Source organism: Fusarium oxysporum, chromosome II (genome assembly GCF_013085055.1).
Source record: "Fusarium oxysporum Fo47 chromosome II, complete sequence".
In the NCBI taxonomy this organism is placed as follows: Eukaryota; Fungi; Ascomycota; class Sordariomycetes; order Hypocreales; family Nectriaceae; genus Fusarium; species Fusarium oxysporum.
Genome location: NC_072841.1, coordinates 698936 through 716494, shown reverse-complemented (window position 1 = coordinate 716494; position 17559 = coordinate 698936). Strand labels below are relative to the sequence as shown.

The window sequence follows — 17559 nt, the reverse complement described above, 5'->3', positions numbered from 1 at the left end:
CAGCACTTTCGGATGCAGCTAGCAGTAGCACCGAATTGACCAAAGCTTCTAGGGGCATCATTCCGGTTCGTGGTGGCAATCGTATTTATGGCTACAATATAGGTCTTGTTAGTAGCGGCGATGACAATCTTGGTTTCATTCAGCATGCGGTCAAGTCTTGGGCTAAAGCCAGCTGTGCCCCGACTGCCGGTGCCAGCGGAACAAAAACCATTGGCCACCTGAATGTACCAACAAGACTTCTAGATCATCATAACTCTCATCCTAGGCGACACTACCATCCTCATCCCCACGGCGTTCCCATTCTTACTCCCACTCACATTCGCATTCCCATCTATTTAATCGAGCCACATGCAGAACAACACGTGTTGCTTCTGGCGACTCTTGCGCTAGTCTCGCTACCAAGTGCGGCACCAGTCCATCCGGATTCACTAAGAACAACAGCTACAACAAGAAGCTGTGCTCTGCGCTTATGGAGGGCCAAGTTGTCTGTTGCTCTGCTGGTTCGCTTCCTGACATCAGACCAAAGCCTAAAGCTAATGGTGAATGTGCAACATATGACGTTGATGTTCGTTACAGTCTCACCCGCCAGTGCATTTGAACCAGCTAACCTGTGGTTTGCAGAAAAATGAAAGCTGTTCATCTATCGCGGCATAAGATGGTCTCAAAGTCTCTGACCTGGACGAGTTTAACAAAGAAACATGGTGAGTATTATGCCATCAGATGGAATCCTCCTCACAGGAACGACCAAGGACTATTGCACCATCTCCAAATCGACTACGGGTAACCCAGGTATGTCCAGTCCTGGAGAAAACGGTTGCACCTCCAACTGTGACATGAAAATCGTCAACAACGAAAAGGCTCCAGACTCCTTCAAGAAGGTCGCGTATTACGAATCATGGAACCAAGACCGACCATGTATGCACGTGGACGTACGGACTATCACCTCTGCATTCATGAGCGGATGGACCCACGTGCACTTTGCCTTCGCCAACATCACTAGCGACTACAAGGTGAGTGTACAGGATACATATGGCCAATTCAAGAACTTCAAAGGCTTGAAAGGCATAAAGCGAATCATTGCCTTTGGTGGATGGTCTTTTTCTGTTGGTGTGGATACATATACTATTTTGTGCGAGGCTGTCAAACCTGCCAATCGTGAAGCCTTTGCCAATGAAGTCGTTCGTTTTGTCAAGGATCATGACCTCGACGGTGTCGACTTTGACTGGGAGTATCCGGGTGTAAGTGCCCCCACCATTCACAACCTTCCAGCCGCAGGCCCCTGATCTCCCCAACATCCTGAAGGGTAGCCCAGACGAACCTGGAAACTACCTCAAGTTTCTGCAGCTTGTCAAGAGCAAGCTCCCGTCCGACAAGTCTCTCTCGATAGCCGCACCAGCTTCCTTCTGGTACCTTAAGCAATTCCCAATTGCTGCTATATCCAGAACAGTCGATTACATCGTATACATGACATATGACCTCCATGGTATGAATCAGAATTTGTATGACCTTCACCCGGGCTTATAATGTGTCAGGATAATGGGATTACGAAAGTCTCTGGGCTAGTGATGAATGCCCCAAAGGCAGCTGCCTCAGATCCCATGGCAAGTCGCCGTCCTAGGTATCACCGAATTGTACAGCTAACAGTGTGCCAGTAAATCTCACGGAAACCAAGAGCTCTCTGGCCATGGTTACCAAAGCCGGTGTGGAGGCTCGGAAGCTCGTGGTCGGTGTCTCTAGCTACGGTCGGTCGTTCAAGATGAGTAGCGCTAGATGCAAAGGTCCAATGTGCACATTCACTGGGCCGGAGTCAGGTGCTGCCAAAGGTAAATGCACTGACACCGCTGGCTACATCGGACTGGGCAATTGATCTTCAAGAAGAGTGGGCTGATACTCACAACGTCGATAGCAATACCGACGATGATGAGGAAGATTTGGAGGTCATTGAATCGTGCGACAAAGAGTACAACTCAATCGACGCTATTCTCTCGTCCACCCCGGTCACTGTGTTGCCCCGTAAATTCTAGGCAGCCTGTCCAAAGATCTGTCTGTGGCCGTAAAGGACTATGACGATAAGGTAAGCCGTATGGAGAAGCCGCAAGTTCATGACCCGCTAATTCTGTCACAGTTCAAGTGGTATGTCGATTGGGTCAAGGAGGGCATTGACGCGGCCTTAGACGCATTCATGAAGGTCAAATCTGGTGAAGGCAATAAGTATATAGATTGTGAGTGGACAGCACCCAACAGCAATGGTTCCGGTCTTTGCACTAACGTTGAGCTGCGTGTACCAGTGAATACTCCAAAGGCTGCCAACAGGCGATTTATCACGTACAAGATGCGCGACGAGGAGTGGTTCTACGAGGCACTTCTAGCAAGTCACGAGATCGAGAAGGATTGGGTCGAGTGGAAAGACAATGCAGATCACGACATTTGTATCTGTCCCAACGGTCCACACGCCCGCTATGTTGATGAGAAAGAGCCCAACAGGTTTGCTGCTGGTCCGATCTGCCCTTGCGAGGCTCACGCAGGTTTCACCATGCACAAGAACTACCCACGCCGCATCCAAGATACTAGCAAGATCGTCGTTCTGAACCCCAAGGCTATCATCGAGGAGGCTATTCCGAAGACTGATGACCTTACGGAGCTTCTCTATGAAACATACATGGATTCTTTAAACGAGGATCTCGATGCTTCTGGCGCTGATGCGGTCACAGCCTTCAGCATGCCTGTCTTCATGCTTGAAGACGCCATCAAGTCCATCAAGTCAGTCAAGGAGATTGGCGAGAAGCAGAAGGAGACGAAGACACGCGAACTGGTTCTTAGTATCCTCAGCATCGTTTTCGCAGTCATTCCTTTCGCCGGAACGGCAGCATCAGCTCTGGGTGGCGCCGCGATGATTGCGCGGGCAGGGCTCATTATTGGGGAGGCAGGGAGCGCTGCACTTAGCATTGTCGACATTGTTGATGATCCAGCGTCGGCCCCATTCGCAGTCCTCGGCTTGCTCATTGGATCCAAGGGCGTGAAGGTCAAGGGTCTAGAAAGGCCTTCAAAGACGCAGCCGACGCTCGACGGGCCCTGAAGGGTGACAAGCTTGAGGCCTTTTCTCCAGAGTTCAGGCGCAAGGATGCGATTGTCCAGGATCTTGTCAAGAAGAGCAAGTCATGTTCTGTAAAATTAGAGATTTGGTGTAGCATTGGGTGTTTCGTTCTGGAGGAGTGTTGGGTTTTGTGGTTATGTTGGAATATTGTTAGGTTCGGTAGACTGGTTCGCCTTGTAGTTGCCGCTCAACAATGGGCGCATCTGGTAAATCAGTCGATAAGAGTGATTCTGCCATCTTTTACCGCCAATTTTGAAGTTAGAAATGCGAGAGAGTCGACTGTACTGTTTATTTCTATCCTTTAAATAATTTTCCTTGTCTTACTCGCCCGCCATGCTCATTGAGGAACTGGAGACGTTGCGAGAGAGCATTCTCTCTCTAGAGCTGGATCAACTGCGAGCCGCCATACGTGGACAAGAGGTTCCCGATGATTTCCCGCATGAGTTGGTTTACAAGTGCCTGGTTGCGGGCATTCGGTATCACGATGGCTTCGCTATCGAACTCCGTGGCAAATCGCTACACCAATCCTTGGAACGAGCCTTCAACGCTAGAGATATCATTAGTAACCGAATACCCAAGATGGAGAAGCCAGAAGACATCCCATACTGCTTCTGGCATCCTGGTGTCCCCAGTCAAGGAACTTTGCGACAGCTCTTGAAGAATTATCCTACACTCTTCATGCGCTACAAAGTTGGACGAGCGTGTGCTGCTGGTGGATACGAGGAGCTTTACAAAGAACTAGATGATCTTCTTCCTGATGTCGCCATTGCAGAGGAAGCCCGCGATAATTTACCTGTCTCCAAAGGTATTTGCGATATGGTAATGGGTACACTAAACCTCTACCGTGTCATGGACGATTAAAATCTTTGTCTGTTTGACGAGCCCCAAGTCGGAGCCTTTCTGAACGGCGATACCTGTGTTCGGTCAACATTGGAAAAGAGGCAGCCAGTACACCACGAAATCTTCCCTCCTCCGTTTGACATCACTGAAGATTGGTGCTTGGCTGCTGATGGGAAACGGCTGGAAGAAAGGCCTATTCCAAGCGACATCTTGAGTCTCCTCTACGCTCCCTTGCCACCACATTTACCCTCAGTTGAAAAAGACATCCTCATTCCCATGGCGGCCTTTACTGGAAACATTGACCGTTACGTCCGACTAAGAAGACCTCATCCTCTCAATGGCGAGATGCAGTGCATAGTGCGTGGTATCTACCACAACACCTTTTTCGCCAAGTGGTGCTATGAACAACCAGAGCTAGCCGTGCTCCAGAAGTTTGTTCATGCGCGCTTCATCATGAACGACGATCTGACGTGGCTCAACAGCGATAGGCCTTTCTCAAAAGAAGATGTGCCACGTATTATGTGGTATCCGCAAACAGCAAATCGAACAACTTATTTGGAGCTGCTGCGTTTGATCCCCGAGCTGAAGCAGCTCGTGGCTCAAGCATTAGTCGTATCTGACAGCCCGTCAGACGTCGCGCGACTTGAGCCTGAAATCACGTCAGAAATCTACGCGGAAATAATGAGTGGAGTTCGTTCAGATGCATTCCAGGAGTTCCTCCATCAGCGGCAGTCGAACGAAGAAGAAGAGGAACTGGCTGAGTGGATGGAGCTTCCGCACGATATCCACGACGTTGCTCTTTATGATCATTTGGCATCAAAGGAAATTAAATCATGGTTTGCTAAAGCCCTCAAGGAACTCACGTTGGATGATGTTGGTGTTGAGAACAGAGAAGTGTACGAGCCCGATACGAGAGACGCTAGGGATTTGATACGCTACATGTCTGCGTTCCTCAAAAAACCGAGGGATCATTATCGAGAAGCAAGGGAAGCGAGGTGAGAATTGTAACTGAAGGGACTAAGAAGGAATTGGAGTCAGAGACTACCTAGAAAACCTCTCTGGGCCTATCAAAGTAGCCATCAGACCTTACGTCCAGCGTTACCCATCCCGAAGGAGCATCTACAGTTAGAGAGACCGAATATGAGATTTCAAGCTTTCACTCTGGATTTTGAAGCGATTGCCAGATAGTTCTGTGTCACTAGCTGTAGGTCTTGGCACCTATGGTGATCATTGCAAAGTTGAAGCCTATCTTGAGTTTTGCACCCCAAACCTAAACGGCCCTATGATATTTGAAGATTTGCAAGATATATATCTGTCGACGAGATAGGGCAGCCAAATCTGGGTATTCAAAAGAGCAGAGGCCATGAAAGGAGGACTACGGTGGTACATAGGTCAACATGAGTTATAGCGTCATGTCGAAGCACAATGAGCTCCAAGCTTCTTCTTACTCTCAACCACATATTTACACTTGAGAGTTGTCAGCCTTGTTTAATTCTTTCACTCTTTGATTGGTAATACGTAAGGGCCACCGAATTTAACAGCTAAGGTATAGCCAACGTCGTGGAGGCGGTGCTGATAGAGGCTGTGGAGTCCAGGTACTGCATTTGCACAAGTTTAACTAATGAATAAATATTCCCGCCCTGGGAAGGTACCTACGACCGATGGGCTGAATGAGACCAAGCGGGCAAAGCCATCTGTCCGCGGCTTATTGGTTGCATGTTACCCGTGGCACATTGCTATGATTGGCGAGGCAGAAAAACTGGCAAAATATCTTCATTTGTGTGAGAGTTTCTTTTCACCTGTTTTCCCATTTCGAATTTCAATATCCTCTTGCATCAGTCTATAGTCCGTTATCAATATTAGCAAAGATGGCAACCCTCCCGAGGCTGCTTCGCCATGTAACGCCAGATTATCATAGCCCCGTCAATTCCAATAGAATCCTGATACACGCACATGCATGCATGCATGCTACCCCTCACGACTCTATATAAAAGAGTAATTGCTTGATTCCGGGTACTTTTTTAATAAAGAGGGTCTGCTCCTACTTCTTCTTATCTGTCTCACAATCTCCATCTTATACCCAAATCTCACTTAGTTCACACAATGACTAATTCACAACAACAAGTATTGCCATCACTAGCACAAGTCAACACCAAATTCTGTTATTCTCCTCTCACATATAATAATGAGGAAATAAGACTACTTGAGCTTACCAGCCCCGTCTCAATGCATTCTCGACCAATATGCAAGCTCCACACAGTACCTATCCATAAGGCTCCACGATATAAAGCTCTTTCGTACTGCTGGGGTCTCAACCAAAGCAAAACTTCAATCTTGTTGAATGGCAAAGAGTTCTCAGTAACCGAAAATCTACTGGAGGCTCTAGAAACCCTCCAAAAGGAACCAGGCTTTTACTGGGTTGATGCGATCTGCATTAACCAAGCTGATCTTCAAGAGAGAGGCTTGCAGGTCAACCGTATGAAAACCATATTCAGCACAGCTGAGCAGGTTGTAGTCTGGCTAGGCGGAAATGTCCAACTCGCTTTCCTTTATCCAACAACAGCTGAGATCACTCAGCCAGATGAGGGACGCTCCAGCTTTTTTGGCAATGCATATTGGCGAAGAGTATGGGTTGTACAGGAGTTCGCTGTCTCCACGAGTGTCATCATTCTGTATCAGAACGGGCGCATCACTTGGAATGAGTTACTAGGGTTTATGGAATCACCGTCAGTGGTGGGAAGAAATGTTAACACCGCGTCACAAGACTGGGAAGGGGTCGAATGCATCACGAGACTCATTAGCCTACGTCAAGGTTTCATACGGCGTTCCCCTGTCTATCTGCTGGACCTGTTGCGGCGTAGCCGATCACTACTAGCTACAGATAAGCTCGACAAGGTATACGGGCTTCTTGGGCTCGCTCATGATGGCGACAGATTTGTTCGATATCCCCAATATGGTATTTCACCAAGAACCTTATACAAGCGGATGGCCACATCCCTGTTAGAAAAAACAGGGAACCTATACATTCTTTGCCTCAGGCACGATCTAAAGGACGATTATCTCCCATCTTGGGTTCCCCAGTGGTTTGATGTTCACGATATACGATCGCGGGATTGGATTGGCTATATGATTCGAAGAAGCACATTACCAGACGTGGGCCCGCTAGTCTACGACTTACCTCGAGTTCAGGGCAATGTTCTCAGCGTGCGAGGCAAGGTGATAGACGTCCTTACAAGTCTCACGACACCTTGCTATGCTGGTGGTTCTTCACGAGCGTCTCACGAAGTCCCAACCATCTCTGAGTCAAGGTCGAACCCCTACGGCTGTGACGACAATATTTATTTTGCGATTGTCAAATCATTGTGTTTTGGGCTGAACCTTTTTGGAAGCAGCCTGACAAACCATATCATCGACCAAAAAATGGATATCTCCAAATTGCTAAGAACTCGCCTCAGTTGTTGGATAGCCGATAACGAAGACTTTCAGGTCGGGGGAAAGGGGCTGCCCTCCTGGACCAGAGAGACGTACGGAGACATACTAAGAACAAACTCATATTTGCTTCGGGACAGCCCATTTGTCACAAACCTTTTGATTCGGTCTTTGGGGTTAAGTCCTGAAGTTGTTGCCCGTCTGACAACTCCCAGCGACGATGTATTGCGGTTTTATAAGGAGGTGGACGATGGTTTATACACTTTCTCAGCTGCGCAAATGCGTTTAACTATCACAGAACAAGGGCTTATAGGTGTTGTGATGAGTGAGGCCTCTCAGGGCGACACACTTGTTAGGTTCGAGGGATGCGAACGTTTGATTGTAGTTAGAGAGGCTATAAGGAACAACGACCGCTGGGTGGTTGTTGGAGAAGGTTGGCTGTGTACCGACCACACAAGATTCTCTGAGGATGAGTCTGAATTACGCTGGTTTGACATAGTCTAAGAAGGGATCAGTACCGCTACTGCCACTTCTCTCATCGCACATGCCCCTGAAGCCATGTTTCTCTATGTAAACTTTCATTACATGTTAAAGAAAAACTATATTAAAGGACAGGCATATCAATACCATGTTCTCAGCTCAGGCTGAGATACATCAATCTTTCAGAAGGAGGCCTGCTCCTTTATTAAGACAAACGAAGCACTTTCTCCTCCATTATAGGTGTTTTTCCGTTCAATATGCCGTCCACCATAACCCTATTTCTTCCATCCGTTCCGAAGGCGTTATCTCTGCCTTGGGTTTTGTACTCCTTGTGCTTTGGAACATCTGACTATTCTGTATCGAAGAATGTGTGTACATGTGATATTCACGACTGGGAGAATAGTAGTATGTGTAGTAATAAGCCGCTGCACAAGTGTTAGTTTCTGTCAATTGCAGGTGAAGTTGAATTGGAAACGTACCAGCTGTAGCGACAATGGCAACTGTGGGGAATGCGCGAGCAGCTCGGGCTGTCAGTTTTGGAGCAGCGGGTTGGCGGGGAAAATCGAAGCGGGGAAGCGCTGAGCCGAATGAATTGGTCGTCATGATTCTTGTGTTTATCCAATAATAATGTTTTGGATGTTCAGTGGTGACTTGAGTGGTGTTCAATTGGTTTGGTAGTTAATTGGTTTGATGAATGCTATTCCCAAGTTGCGGTTCAATCCTCTTTTATCCTCAATTGACCCGGCTGATCCCGATAATTTGGTCTTGTGCACTGAGATCATGGGCGTTCGCGAGAATGAACTCGAATGGTGCTGCTACGAAGCTATGGCCTGATCGCTGAAAGCTGCTGATTTCCATACGCTGGGTACGGGGAGACCCCAGAAGTTCGAATTCACATGATCCGAAAGTCATCTCACATTTTGGCCGAGTGTCGTCATTCTGCCCTGAGGGAGCCCCTAGTCTGAGCATGGGTCAGTGGCCTGATGGTGGATTCACCACGTTCGGAATGTTCTCAAGATCTGATTGGCGCGCAAGCTTGTTTGGACTTTGTTAGTAGAGCCTCAATCCAATATTACTCTCGTCAATATTCGAGCCAAGCGCTTGTCGGGGCATCTTTTATGTGCCTCCATCGCGTTGAGTATAGAGGGTAGGTAAACTGTAACAAATTGATGTGAAGGTTTCTATAAGTCTCATCATATGGAGGTGACGTCTAACTAACTGTCTTCTAATTCTTTAGGTGCCATCTAACGCCATGCAGCCGCAAGGTACCTTAACAATACTGTTGTTAGAGCGAACCAATATTTATAACCCATGATCAATTTGCCATAACTCCCTTAACGCTTCAATTACCCACCCTATATCACCATTAAAACCCAAGACCTCAAATATGTTCGCAACGCCAATGCCTTTTTTTTTTTTTATTCGGCTGCCCCACTCCTCGCTTCTAAACGCAGAAATCCAAGATAAGAAGTAAATATGTTCAAATGAAGAAGAATATATGATGTCGTTAAAATCTCAGAGCTTCAATTATTGAGTGCCGCGATAGTTGTTCTGGGCCCAGGCATTATTGGGAAATGGCGGATTTTGTGTCGTTGCTGATATGAGCGACTGCATAAAACTAGGGTCGAATCGCCCCGGCCTCATTGTCGTCGGCACATCAGTCGGTACAGGGTTCGGGATGTGGCTTGTAGCATAATTCAGATCTCTAATCTCATCCGCCGTACCCCAGGAGTCATTAAACATGTCGGTAAAGCGGTCATCGCCGAAATAAGTGTGAGGGTCTTGCGTAAAATCCGCTACTTGCTGAACGAAACCTTGTGGAGGAGCAGGATGGTAAGTTTCATTGACAGCTCCGGGTAATGGGTGATGTTGGATAGCGTTATGTGGCTGTACATCAACACCAATTGGAGCAACAGTTTCCGCCTCGTTATACTGGGTTGGTATCGATGTTCCCGGGTATAATGTTCTCCATATCTTCCCCCATTTGTTGTCATTGCCAGACGTCGCAGTGACATCCTCTTTGAGCTTTTCAAACTCTGCCGGTAGTAAAACACCCGTCTGTGCAATGCTTTTTGCCTGGCATCCTGTGTGGCGTTCCCATCTGACATCAGCGCCACGGCCATGGAACTCATCCCGGCATGTCGGACAGTAGAAAACGATCTTATCGGGGTCTGTCGTCCTCTCCAGGTAAGTGGAATTGTCATCCGTTGATTGGGCGGTTTGCTGTACATCCATCGTACACTGTTTCAATACGTGGCGTCTGCCGATGTGCTGAGTAACATAGCTGATGGAAGTTATGCGGAGCCCTTTGCAGTTACAGTACCGAGCTGGATGGTACTTGTAGAATGGGCATGCAAATCTTTTGCGGTCGGGGGAACTTTTGGGTAGAGGAAAACGTGGTCCATCGCGGCTAGAATCACCTTCGTCGTCCTCGTCGTCATCACTATCTGTGTCGCTCTGGGCCTCGTCGCCATCACCATCTGCGTCATTCTGGGCTTTGTCGTCGTCGGATTGTCTGTTCTCCTTGCGCGGCTTCTTGCTGTTGCTACCAGACTTGCCAGGGCTCCCTGGTGGCCTTTTCTGGCTAGAGGGGCCCCCAGCAGCAGCCCTGTGTTGATCCCCTGTAGAGATGTCTAGCTTCTGAGGGACAAGATCCAACGTCGGAAACGGGCCGATGCGCAAGGCTGGGCCCAAATCCCCCAGATGGCCACTATGCGCATTGAGAACTAATTGTCTTTATGTCAATGACAGGTTCAACGCAGCCAGAGTTGTTTTGGAAAGCTATTTACCATTTTGCTGAATTTGCAGCCTCGCTCGGGCAAGGATGTTAGCTACAGGGTAGCCTGACTTGAACAGTAGGCTCAGGGCTTTATAGGTCATATCCTGGCCAATTGACTCGCGATCATCATTTCCATTGTTTGATGTTGTATTCCATGTATGCTTTGTTTTCGCAGCCACTTTGGCATCGGTTTTATTTCGTTTGCGTCTGCAGAATTGCGAGAAGCGTTTGGTGAAACGTTTGTGTAAGCCTGGGGTGGACGGTCCGTCGCCCTCACGGTTAGACAGTCTCCAACGGTGTCGTACTGGAAATGGCGAAAACATTGTGCCGCTACTGGTCAGGTTTCAGGTACTTCTGTAACAGGGCGCCAGCGTGGTTCATCCCCTTTAAACCCTATGAGCCTGGAGATTGCAATTGAAGCTTATTGAATGTGCGAGATTAAACAAAGGTTAATTGTGTTTCATTGTACGGGTTGGTTGTATAGTTATTGGTTTTGTATAACGCGAACTATCTGCCTCATCCACCATTGCGGAGGCGTCTTTATTGCATGAACATAGCCTTGACAGGCAGACAAGCGCAGAGCCGCACCACAATTGTGTGTTGGTGTACAAAAAACCACCGACATCTTTTATTCAGCCAAATCATTAGATGAACGTACGCATCCCAACCTGTTTCATCGTACTGAAATGGGTTCCAGAAGGGTTTAAATCGAATAGCGACAACATGCGGTGTGGAATAAAGTTCGATAGATCGGATGCCAAGTTACCGAGAATAGCGGTATGCTATAGTAGCCGGGCGGCTTGGTCCCACGATCGTGGAAGCTAGGACGTCTAGCTCGAGGGTTACTGGAATTGTTACCGTTTGTTGCAGATCTTCTTCCACCGATGTGGAAGCCATCGACAGCGAATATTGTTTGAGAGGCCTCATTGTTAACAATTGATCGCTCCACGGATGTGGACGTTGCGGGGGAATTTTGGCGCTTGTGATGCAAGGTGATTCAGCCGTCCACAACCGTGGAGGCTTATCATCCAAGGCATTGGAGATAGTGATTGGCCGTAGCTTTAAGGCGCATGCATTAGACACTTCCTTGATCCGCCGAGTTCGCCCTGGCGTTTTTTGTATGAATGGCTATGTCAACGCAGGTACAGATTCGTCACGAGTTCAAAGACTCGAGAGGGTCGTTCTTTGTTAGCCTTATGTTCAGTCAATCGAAGGCTCACGACGGTGGACAGTTTCCATAGCCCATCACCATTGTGAAGATGAAAGACACATTCGTGGAATCAAAACGTTAGCTATGTTATATAATTCGAGTTCATGTTCTGATAGTTGAAACTCAATGTCCATCAAATAAATTTCTTCATCATGCCAGCCACCACACAATCATCAAAAAGGTTAACAAGTTTATCCAACTATTCCCAGAAGACTTCGTAGCTGATGTACCTTCAGAAAATCGAGTCAATTAGGCTCTCACCAAGAATATGATGGTCGCATAAAGGATTGGCTGTTAGACTCGGGCCTTGACATTCAGCGACGGCTGCTTACATGGGGTTGCAGCCAACGAGAGCCACTATCGCCAGCACCTGAAAAAAAAGACTTGGCCAAATCAGCAGACCTCAAAGCAAAATTTTGAGGCTTGACAAAGTGGGATATCTTGAATAGTGTGGGCATCTGTGCAACTGCGGCATGCGTGAAAGGATCTTAATACCACAGGGATGTAACAGTACTGAGTTTAAATGAAACATGCTGAATATGAGCTCCAATTGTGCAGTGTCTGTCTGTTGTACCTCCATGTACCAGGCGCAGTGATTACATGCCCTATCTGACGTATGCCACGCTCTAAGCTGATGGACCCCACTGTAGCTTAAATGGTATAGTTGGCTCATCGCTCCCTGTTGCCCTGCGATGTTTTTCATTTCACACCAACCCATCTTTCTTGGGCAAGCATTCATTAGATTCTCCGCCTGTGTTTATCAAACCAACTTGAGATCAGTCTCAACTGTATTTCTTCAAAGCTTGTGACTACAAAAGACACATGGACTTATAGTATTTTCACCAGAATTCGTCGTTGAGCGCTGTTCGATGCTCTAGCTGGCCAAGGAGCAAAGTGAATATCCTGACTATATAAGATAAAGAATATGTTAGTTCGATACCAACCCGATTTTCAAGAGTGCAGTGCACAGAGCTCGCATGGAAATGAACGCATCAATGTGGATGAGAGCATTATCTGTAACGAGGAGTGCGTAGATCTCGTTGATGGACTTTCAAAGGACACGGGGAAGAGCAGACAGATAAATGGAAGGCCTTCGAAACGAAATGTCGGCAAGCAGGGCCCGTCGAGTTTCAGCACACGACCACTCGAGTACCGGTCGAACAATAATACGAGGCTAAGATCTCTGGCTCCAAGTAAGCGAAACTCAACGTCGTGAAAGAATCACACCAAGATGATATTAACAAGGCAAAGTGAATCGCATGGATATCCCAAGTGAACAGGGAGCTCATCACTTTGAAAGGCAGACAATCGATCGTATATGTCCTGGTCAAGCAAGCTCTCGTCGAGCGTCGTTGCCAGATAACCTGTTCTCCTCAGCAAACATGGGCCATTCGATATCAAACCTTTCACCAGATCTCAACGGAAATGCAAGCGCTATTGCTGTGCTTCCAACAAACCCTCAACTGTACGCTGATATGGGTGGCTCAGTCCAGCACATGAAGAAGGAAATGAAACTGGATGCCCCAGTTTCGGGGCTCCAGACAAATCAAGATACGATCAACTTGATGAAAAGACCGGCCGAAGGCAGCAATGCACCCCAGAAGAAAAGCAGAAAGACCAAAAGTCACAACGATGTTGAGGAATCAGACCGTGATCATGATTATTATTCTGGCAGCGGTGAGGTTGAGAAAAAGAAAGAAGAGACATTCGCATGTCCGTTTTACAGAAAGGATCCAGTTCGCTTTCTTGAGTGCATAAATCTCAGAATGGTTACTATTTCAACCGTCAAGCAGCATCTGAAGAGACGACATGCAGCAAACTCGCATTGCCCGGTCTGCAATAAAGGCTTTCCCTCGTCAAAGGTATTCGAGGACCATGTACGGAAAGGGAGCTGTTCTCGCAGTAAAACAAATAGCTTGGATAGCATACCTCCTCATATCTTGGATGCTCTCAGGTTTCGTTCTGACAGACGTATGTCATCTATGACTCAGTGGCACGAAATCTGGGTGCTTTTGTTTGGGGAGTCGGATACTACACCCAAGCCGCTTCTGGACGGAATTGCCAAAGAGATGACAGGAATAATTCGCGATATCTGGAGTCAAGACGGCAATCAGATTGTTTCAAACTATGTCCAAACACGAGGTCTACCAGCTGGTTCAGGAGAAATGTTGTCTTTACTACTAGAGCTTCTCGACAGAGTTGAGGATCGATTTGAAAACAAGCCGCTCCTAAATGAGTCTGGCAAACAGCTTTCTGGTATCAAAAGGCCTCTGATGGAAGCCAACATAGGAGCAAGAGACGACTCACGCCAGGACTCTGCAACTCTTGCCCACTACCCCTATCGGGGGTTCAATGTGTCAGACTTTGCAAATGTCGAGACTTCAACCTTCCGATCCAGCGATCCTCTCATGTCAATTTCCGTTGCTGAAGACTCTTACGATACCCAATCAGCTGGGGTAGCGTTCGAACCAAGGGAGAACTGCTCTGAGTACGCGGCTAGTAGCTTTCCAGCGTATACAGAGCCATTGCTGTGTATGACAGTATTAAATCCTACCGATCATCCTTATGATATCTTCAGACAAGGCCCTCTATCACAAATGGCTAGGCCAGAGATCGATCAAGATTGGCCTGGGCTCTCTGATGACTATTCTCTCAGTTTCTTGGAGGAGTAAACGATCAGCTTGGTATCTATTCGAACATGGAGGAATTGCATCCGCCAATGTTTTAAGGACTTGCGGAAAGGTCGATATGCCTTTAAGAGCTATATTATTAGATATAGCCTACCATATATAAGGATGAAGTCTTAGTTATTATTTTATACCTCTGTTTGGAAGTAGCTTAACCGTTCTTATCCCGCTGGAGTTGGTAAAATTTAGATTATACTTATCACTGAACCTTGAACCCGCTGAATGCAATATTCTACTATGGCTGTCAGTGTAGAAATGGCTATATCACATCTTGTGGATCAGGTTAATGATTGAGTCATTACAAAAGCATATTATCATATTTAAATTAGGAGACTTATCTTTATTGAGGCTATATATATATTACCTTTTAAAAGCGGAAGTAAAATGAGACTTTCTAGTATATTAGCTTGACATATCTTGTTGAGATATTATAAGCTTTAACTATAAATCAATCACATCTTGTGGCAGCATACCTACTTATGTGTTGATGAAGCTTATATCCACTTACCGAGCATAAGTCCCTAAATATGGGCACTTAGAATGGCGGTATCAGGTAGCCCTCCAATGCCAGATGTTGAGGCTTCCCTAACTACCTATAGTTGAGATATCATCCATAACCTATGGGTTCATACCACTAATAGTTTATTCTTACGGCATCATTTGAGACTATCCAAAGAAAAGATTGCTCTATAGGCGTAAGCAGGTTTGGGTGAAACGTGATAAGGGCAGTACCGTGCCCTCGTTACCTGTGTCAGCTCTCTTATTTCGAGCCTTAGAAGCGAAATCTATTTCCATAGTTATGAGGAGATTGGGCATATACATGGATAGATTTCAAGGTAGAGCGGCAAACATGCCAAGTTCCCACTTTGCAAGTCCTAAAGTAACTAAAATCCCACTTAAAACATAAAGTGAACTCTTTATACAATATGGAAGGTTGAGGCCTACAATAACTGGGATGATATTCCCAAAATGTACAACAACCGCTTCCTTACCTGTCGTCATGGTATCCTTGGTCCAAGAATACCTCAAGTTGTGATACAGACCTGGCGTGTTCTATATCACAGTAAGACTCCTTTCGATACTTGCAGTACATCGTGGCCCTTGGAATATTTCGAAACCTATAAGTGCTTACTATGGTATCAGGGCATCGAGAACTCCAATATTTGCTACTTGCACAAACCTGAAAGCAATACGACGCTCAAAACACGAACTCGATTCAGATTCACGATCATTGAAGGTTCACGCAATTGTGACATTGAAAAATAAAGACCTGAACGAGCCACATACTCCAGCTACAAACACCGACATATAGAAAGGCCAGGCAAGAAAGACTATGCAAACCGAGTTTCAACAAGAACTGGTTCAGTGATCAACTCCCGAACCTAGACGACCCTCCCCCATTCTCCCATTCAGATTCATCTATCAAAAGATAGAGTATTTGAGTTGCTATCCTGTTTGATTACCCAATTCACCAGACCATCGAGTGCCTTTTGGCAGATCATATGGTAAGTTGCGCTCTTCTCATCCGCATGAATCTCCAGGCCCTTGACGAAGTCAAAGATGAATTTCTGGCCATCTACAGCCCAAAAGTCCCTTATCATAGAAACTTTCAGTCCCTCGCCCCGATCGAGGTATGGAGATCGAGGCTGCTCTGTGCTGGGCAAGACTGTTGACCAAATACGGCGCCAACGACTTGATTCTCCTAAATAGTACCGATCCCTCTTGATCAGTTTGGCTTTTTGACTTTCAGTGAGTCCATTCAGTGGCTTCTGATTGTTTCTCTTGCATGCATTCTCCAACACGTGGTTATCTCGATCAATCAACGTTTCGAAGGCTTTCTGGCACGTACTACAGTACAGAGGCTTATCGTGATGTTGAATAAGATGCTTTATCAACGTCTCAATAGAGCCCAAATCGTGTTGGATGAGACATTTCTGGTGTTTGTCGGGCGAGTGGAGATAGAACGGGCAAGCAAGATGAAAGAAGCCTCTTCTGCATGCTGGGTAGGAGATCACGACGAAGTCACCCTCGCTTTCATCCTCTTCTTCAGTCCTCGGAAGACCCGAGCGCCATTGCGATATTTTAAAGCGTTTTCGGGGAGGCAATCTGTCCTCTGGTGGCGCAGTGTATTTTATCTCATCAATCCAACGGCTGAACCTCTCTCTCAAAAGTTGCTCCATCTTCATTTGCTGCGCCGGAGATAACTGGATGCAAGAAAGTTTATTCTCTCGAGATCGCTGCTTTTCGTTTGTGCCAGTGATTTCATCGTTGCTGTTGTTTGGGAGACCATCGCTTCTTGAAAGCGATGTAGCCGAGTGACATTCAGGCCCTTTACGTTGATTTTCAGGAGGAGATAGCGACAGGCCTGATCTGGACCGTTTCACTCCACTGACTTTAGGCCGTTGGGCTAGTTGATCAGGAAATTGCCTCACTGGCGGCTTGCGAGAGCTTTGTGGTATCATAACAAATGCTTTGATTACTTCTGCACGATATACAACGAAATAGAAAGACAGTATGTTGCTTTGCCACCAAAGTCATAAGGAAATATGAGGTCTAAAAATACGTGAATGTAGGTGCTGTGGCCTCATGCAACGATAATATTCAGGAACATCATCTGTCATATGCTCCCAAGCCTGTAGCCTGATTCAAATTTGAAAAAACTGTAGTTTTCTTGTCTTGGGGGCAGCCAATGAGCTTGCACAGGGATAACACCATTTCCAGAAGCGAGAGTCACAATTAGCGTAGCCAAACCTTCAACTGCCAATTAAAAGACAGTCTATCTTGGACTCGTACACAATCGTGGAATGGCTTTTTCAGCCCAGGGCCAAACAGGTTCTTCCTCCACTTTATCTGAAATCCACAAGTTGGAGTAGAACCGACTAGACTATCGCAGGGTCAGCAGATAATGTACATGTCGCAAATAGAATGCCTGCGGTGAAACATGCGCATTGTTACATTGCAAGCCTCCAATCTGGTCTTGCCACGATTGTGGAGAGCTTGTCTGACGTTGAATTGCGCGGTTGGTGATGTACAACTGCCG

General features: G+C 46.7%; 7 protein-coding genes across 7 annotated transcripts; 4 read left to right on the top strand and 3 right to left on the bottom strand.

Moving 5' to 3' along the window:
* Positions 1–710: 710 nt before the first annotated feature.
* Positions 711–3076, top strand: FOBCDRAFT_315083 (glycoside hydrolase superfamily; the record flags this gene model as incomplete). Its single annotated transcript, XM_059611977.1, has 6 exons — positions 711–1238; positions 1270–1483; positions 1653–1823; positions 1879–1997; positions 2060–2074; positions 2126–3076. The coding sequence occupies 6 exons, from the start codon at positions 711–713 to the stop codon at positions 3074–3076; spliced, it is 1998 nt and encodes a 665-aa protein (XP_059464053.1).
* Positions 3077–3427: 351 nt separating this feature from the next.
* Positions 3428–4953, top strand: FOBCDRAFT_256574 (uncharacterized protein; the record flags this gene model as incomplete). The annotated part of the gene is made up of 2 exons (XM_054703181.2): positions 3428–3899; positions 3984–4953. 2 exons carry the CDS (start codon positions 3428–3430, stop codon positions 4931–4933), a joined length of 1422 nt encoding a protein of 473 aa, XP_054559156.1. The 3' UTR covers positions 4934–4953.
* A 1084-nt stretch (positions 4954–6037) lies between these two features.
* On the top strand, positions 6038–7867 carry FOBCDRAFT_196268 (heterokaryon incompatibility protein-domain-containing protein; the record flags this gene model as incomplete). The annotated part of the gene is made up of 1 exon (XM_054703180.1): positions 6038–7867. One exon carries the CDS (start codon positions 6038–6040, stop codon positions 7865–7867), a length of 1830 nt encoding a protein of 609 aa, XP_054559155.1.
* On the bottom strand, positions 7708–8538 carry FOBCDRAFT_213912 (uncharacterized protein). Its single transcript, XM_031172535.3, has 2 exons — positions 8323–8538; positions 7708–8268 (listed from the first exon to the last, which is right to left on the bottom strand). Exons 1-2 carry the CDS (start codon positions 8444–8446, stop codon positions 8096–8098), a joined length of 297 nt encoding a protein of 98 aa, XP_031049320.2. The 5' UTR covers positions 8447–8538; the 3' UTR covers positions 7708–8095.
* A 471-nt stretch (positions 8539–9009) lies between these two features.
* On the bottom strand, positions 9010–10945 carry FOBCDRAFT_315080 (uncharacterized protein; the record flags this gene model as incomplete). Its single annotated transcript, XM_031172534.3, has 2 exons — positions 9010–10569; positions 10633–10945. 2 exons carry the CDS (start codon positions 10943–10945, stop codon positions 9371–9373), a joined length of 1512 nt encoding a protein of 503 aa, XP_031049319.2. The 3' UTR covers positions 9010–9370.
* Positions 10946–12802: 1857 nt separating this feature from the next.
* Positions 12803–14738, top strand: FOBCDRAFT_315079 (uncharacterized protein). The gene is made up of 2 exons (XM_059611976.1): positions 12803–13025; positions 13084–14738. Coding segments are annotated over exons 1-2 (1422 nt in total). The 5' UTR covers positions 12803–13024; the 3' UTR covers positions 14505–14738.
* A 1012-nt stretch (positions 14739–15750) lies between these two features.
* FOBCDRAFT_213906 (uncharacterized protein) lies at positions 15751–17180 on the bottom strand. Its single transcript, XM_031172532.3, has one exon. It carries the CDS (start codon positions 16979–16981, stop codon positions 15935–15937), a length of 1047 nt encoding a protein of 348 aa, XP_031049317.2. The 5' UTR covers positions 16982–17180; the 3' UTR covers positions 15751–15934.
* Between the last annotated feature and the right edge of the window lie 379 nt (positions 17181–17559).